The sequence below is a fragment of the Magnolia sinica genome, chromosome 2, assembly GCF_029962835.1.
Source record: "Magnolia sinica isolate HGM2019 chromosome 2, MsV1, whole genome shotgun sequence".
Taxonomy (NCBI): domain Eukaryota; kingdom Viridiplantae; phylum Streptophyta; class Magnoliopsida; order Magnoliales; family Magnoliaceae; genus Magnolia; species Magnolia sinica.
In genome coordinates, this window is record NC_080574.1 from 29,007,835 (window position 1) to 29,013,401 (window position 5,567).

Consider the following 5,567-nt stretch of genomic DNA (forward strand, 5'->3'; position numbering starts at 1 on the left):
TACCATTGAAACCCTTTTAGGGGTTTTAGAAGTTTTGGATCATTATGAAATTTGTTTTTCCTTTTCATCCAGGTCTTTGTGACGCTATGAATGAACTTAGATGGGGAGGATTTCTCACAAACATCACAGTGGGCCTCCAAAAAGTTTTATGCCCTTAAAAAGTTTTTAATGGTCAACGCTCATTCAACATTGTTTCCTGTAATGTGGTACACTTGAGATTTGGATATACCTCATTTTTGGTCTCATACCATAAAATGATGTGGAAAAATATATGGACGGCATGGATGAAAAGCATACATCATGGTGGGGTCCAGAGACCACCGACCATCTGCCATTGGCTGGTGGCAGGGGGAGTACCCAATCCATTTCCGCGAAAGGAGGGGTATCTTCGTCCTCAAATTCCCTGTCCGTACGAGCAGGTCTAAGTTCCCAAACGAAGTTTGTATTGCTTCATAAAACCTGCTGGATAAAAGGTGGGGCCCACAGTCCCAAATTTCTCCCACAAGTTTCCCATTTCGGCCTACAGCTGGACAACACCCCATAACATGCTCTTAGGGCAAATTCCGTCATTTTCCCTAATTTTCTACGCTAAGCCTACACCAGCCACTTGTTTTAAAAAATTAAAAATTAAAAATTAAAAAAACCGAGTTTTAGAAAACCCCATTAGGCAATTCTCCCACTAAGAAATGATAACAGTGCTCCTAGTTGTATTGTCGCACTAGGACAGTTAAAAAGGGACTGATCTGGACCGTTCATCAGGTGTGGCACACATTTAAAATGCTAACATGTGTGTATCACACATATCAGATGAATAAGTCCATCCGTACGATGGTCTTCTTTCGCATATCCATCCATTTTCCAACCTCATGGATGGGATGGTGCTTCCTAAAATTTTGTTTATTACACCTATAAATAACCAAATTATCTCAACCGTCTGTTTTATAAGCAATTGATCAGATGGTTTGAATCATCCTATCAGTTTGATTTCCTCCCTATAGACCATCAAATCCATGATGGATCTAATGGACAGTCCAGATCAATAGTTTAGATTTCAAACTGCCCAATATACAACCGGGTCACCGTAACTCACAGTCCTCTGAAAGCACTGAATCATTCCTCCCTCCAAATTTCGGAAAGGGATTGGCTACTCCCCCTGACACCAGACAATGGCTGTGGTCGGTGATCTGTGGGCCCAACCATGATGTCTATGTTTCATCCATGCCGTCAATCTAATTTTATAGATCATTTAACCTTATGGTACCAAAAATGATATATATCCAACTCTCAAGTGAACCACATTATAGGAAACAGTGTTTAATGAACATCGACCATTAAAAACTTTCTGGGGGCATAAAAGTTTTGGATCAAGCTGATATTTTTTTTTCCCACTTCATCTGGGTCTGTATGACCTAATCAACAGAATGTAAGTCAAATAAACAGTACAGTCGGCCTTAAGAGGATTTTAATGGTGAATATCCAATAACTATTGTTTTCCTATGATGTGGTCCACCTGAGATTTATATCCCTCTTATTTTTGGATTCAAGCCCTTAAATGATCTTTAAAAATGGATGAACGGAATAGATGAAATACATACATCAAATTGGGGCCCACAGAGCACCGACATCAGCGACAGGGCTGGTGGCAGGGGGAGTAGCCAATACGTTTCCCCAAATTTTCCCTAATGAAAAAATAAAAAGACCATTTCACCCTTCTGCTAAAAAAAAGATCTAATAACCATTTAATAAAACACCCCTACCGCATTTTTGTCGCACGTAGCTCAACTGTCACAACAACCCCTATCTTCCACATCCATTAGGGTCAAACCAAAACTAGCCACGCTTGCTAATTCAGGTAATAATCCAAAGTAAAAATAACATAAATTATAAAAAAAAAATTCAGCAACTTGTAGAAATCCCATTTCACAAAAAAAAGCTACCCCAACTTTAATTTCCTTAATTTCAGCTCACCAAATCAAACCACATCATTAAAGCCAATCACGCCAAGAAACTCATTTCGCACCCTCTATAACACATGACTCCCTCCAACACTACCTCTACCATGCATTTCACTTCTCCTCCACTACCACCACCACCACAACCTCATCATGGACTCCAACAGCAACCACACCTCAATCCACACCGTCCATCTTATCAAGAGTCTCGTGTTCCAGCGATTCCTACCGGAGATCCAAACCCTAGAGATCTTCCTCGCGCTGGTAATCTTCGTAACGATACACTCACTCAGGCAGGCGAAGACACGTGGACTGCCGGTGTGGCCGATCGTCGGCATGGCTCCTTCCTTAATCATAGGACTAAAGGGGGACATGTACGAGTGGATTACCGGCGTTCTCTGCCGTATGAACGGAACATTCACATTCTCCGGCCCGCGGATGAGTAGCCTGAACTGCGTCGTGACGGCAGACCCGCGTAATCTCGAGCACCTGCTCAAAGACAAATTCACCAATTTCCCTAAAGGCAAGTTCTTCCGGAGTACCGTACGCGACCTACTCGGAGATGGAATCTTCAATGCCGATGACGACACGTGGCGGCATCAGAGGAAGACAGCGAGTATCGAGTTCCACTCGGCCGAGTTCCGTAACTTAACCGCCGAATCCCTACTCGAGCTTGTCCACGCACGCCTCCTGCCCGTACTAGAGAGCTCCGCCGACTCCGGCGTTGCTCTCAATTTGCAGGATTTGCTTCTACGGCTGACATTCGACAACGTGTGCATGATCGCTTTTGGAGTGGACCCTGGCTGCCTAAGCCCTGGCCTGCCGGAAATTCCCTTCGCACGTGCATTCGAGGACGCGACGGAGGCGACTGTTAGAAGGTTTGTTACACCGACGATCTTGTGGAAAACCTTGCGATTTCTCGACATGGGAATCGAGAGGAATCTCAGACAATCAATCCAACGTGTCGATGAGTTCGCTGACGAGGTTATACGTACAAGGAAGAAAGAGCTGTTGTTGGAATCGTCTAGCAAGCGATCGGATCTTCTGACCATCTTCATGAGGTTGAAGGACGATGATGGGAAGCCGTTCTCGGATAAGTTCTTGAGGGACATTTGCGTAAATTTCATACTGGCCGGGCGGGACACCTCGTCGGTGGCGCTGGCTTGGTTTTTCTGGCTGCTTGACCGGAATCCGGCTGTTGAAGAGCGGATTCTAGAGGAGGTACGACGCATTATTGGAGAGAGAGCATATTCCAGCGACGTAAAGGGGAATATTCCGGTGGTGTTTAAGCCAGATGAAGTGAAGAGGATGGAGTACTTGCAGGCGGCTCTGTCCGAGTCTTTGAGGTTGTATCCTTCGGTGCCCGTGGATCACAAGGAGGTATGGCCATTTGCTACATGTCAGAACATATGCATGCATGCATGTATATATACATGTATGTATGTATGTATGTGTACCATGCACTATCCTTACTTGGGTGTGTACGTACGTATAGTAAATATATGCATGTCCTTATCTGGATGCATGTTTATGTACGTAGACAGCCGGGTGCATGAAAACTTCATATTCTGTTCGCACGTCTACTTAAAATAAATAAAATTTTAAAAAAGAAAAAAAAAAATGCTTTAGGGTGCGTTTGGTTGCACCAAATATCACCTAAATAGACTGATTAATAATGAATATGAGATATTTGATGCAACCAAACGCCACCTTAATCTATTTGCATAATTTTCAAGGGCGAGAATCCCTTTGTAGATGACCAATATTAAAAATGGAGGTGACTCTTCAAACGATACACATATGGCATACTTGCCCGGCAATCGACCGCCCAAATCGTTGACCATGTCTTGGATGAAGCACAACCCATAAATTTCATTGGGAAGATGATGATAACCATCTGATTTTGACCTTGGAACTTGGACCACTCACTATTTTATTTTTAACCATGCATCTGATCTCTCAATGCTTATCATCTCTTGATTTTAGAGATATGCTCCATCCATGATGTGTCCCACAATTTGGATGGCCTAGATGGCCAGATGGTAGGAGGATGAGTTAGGGTGAACACGGTTCGGTTCGGTCAGGTTCTGGGGTGAAATCAGAACCGAGATGTTCTCAATGGTTTTAGTTTCCTGGAACCAGAACCCGATCGTTTGCACTCTAGAACCGAACGGAACCGGACCATAAAAAATTGGTTCGGTTCGGTTTCGATTATATGGTTATGCGCTTTTTATAATCTAGTCGAATTGCTTGGTTTATTCTTATAATTCAATGTAATTGCAATTTTTTTTTAGAATCCAGTCCAATTGCACAGTTCTTGAGAGACTGTGAGAGGCCATAAAAAGAGATGGAGAATAAAGAAAAATTAGGCTTTTTTTGCTTTTATGTTAAAAAAATTAAAATTTAAATATTTACTGGCTGAGGGGTCCGGTTCCAAAGTTCGGATTCAAGGTTCAGTTCTACGGAATCCCAAACCGAGAATCAAACTGGACTAACCGGTTATTTGATTTTCAGAACTAGAACCAAAACTGGTGCGTTTCAGAACCAGACTAAACCGTGCGGTCTGGTCGGTTCCGGTCCAGTTTACTGGTTCCACCGGTTCCATGTGCACCCTTAGGATGAGTTACCACCATTTTCAAATGTTGGTAAGTTTATGTTAGAGAGAAAATAAGACTAATGAAGCTTATATTTGTAATTATCGATTATTAGGTCGTTGAAGATGATGTTTTCCCCGACGGAACGGTGTTAAAGAAAGGAACAAAGATCATCTACGCCATCTACTCAATGGGGCGGATGGAGAGCATATGGGGGGACGATTGCAGAGAATTCAAACCAGAGAGATGGTTGAGAGATGGAAAATTCATGAGCGAATCAGCATATAAATTCACAGCGTTCAATGGCGGGCCGCGCCTGTGCTTGGGGAAGGATTTTGCTTATTATCAGATGAAATTCGCTGCCGCTTCGATCATTTACCGTTACCATGTGAAGGTGGTGGAGAACTTCCCAGTTGCACCCAAGCTATCATTGACAATGTACATGAAGCATGGATTGAAGGTCACGGTTCAACGGCGAGATGGATCAATGAGTGGGCCCTAGTACTACTGTTCGATGAAATGTCAATGGACGGTGTGATCTATTTTTATTTTTGTTTTTATGTTACTTTTTATTAAATGTTTGGGCTATATATAAATTAGTTGGATTTATTATGAATAAAATTAAAGAGTGCAATTAGGTGATTGTTAAGTAATTATTTGTGTATACATGGTTTATAGCTTATTTTATTTACGGGCTGTGTAGGACCCACTCTAACGTTCATGTCCATCCAAACCGTCCATTATACGTTTCCTCAAATCTTATTCATAGATTCAAAGGACCATCCTGATCTATAACACAACTTTGCCACACCAAAGGGAACAAAGGTTGACACAGTCGGGGGAAGATAGCCTCCTTAGAAACTTCCATGATAGAATGTGGCATTTATACATTCGTGTATATGAAATCTAGAGCCGGGCACAGGATGACTCGACTCCCCGGACTTGACTCGTCCAACTCATTTAGATCGAACTCGAACATGATGGAATGGGTAAGTTGGTCCAAACTGAGTAGGATTCGCCC

General features: G+C 42.7%; 1 protein-coding gene across 1 annotated transcript; it reads left to right on the forward strand.

Moving 5' to 3' along the window:
* The first annotated feature begins 2,013 nt into the window (after positions 1 to 2,013).
* Positions 2,014 to 5,199, forward strand: LOC131236833 (cytochrome P450 86B1). The gene is made up of 2 exons (XM_058234305.1): positions 2,014 to 3,332; positions 4,662 to 5,199. Exons 1-2 carry the CDS (start codon positions 2,106 to 2,108, stop codon positions 5,046 to 5,048), a joined length of 1,614 nt encoding a protein of 537 aa, XP_058090288.1. The 5' UTR covers positions 2,014 to 2,105; the 3' UTR covers positions 5,049 to 5,199.
* The last annotated feature ends 368 nt before the right edge of the window (positions 5,200 to 5,567 follow it).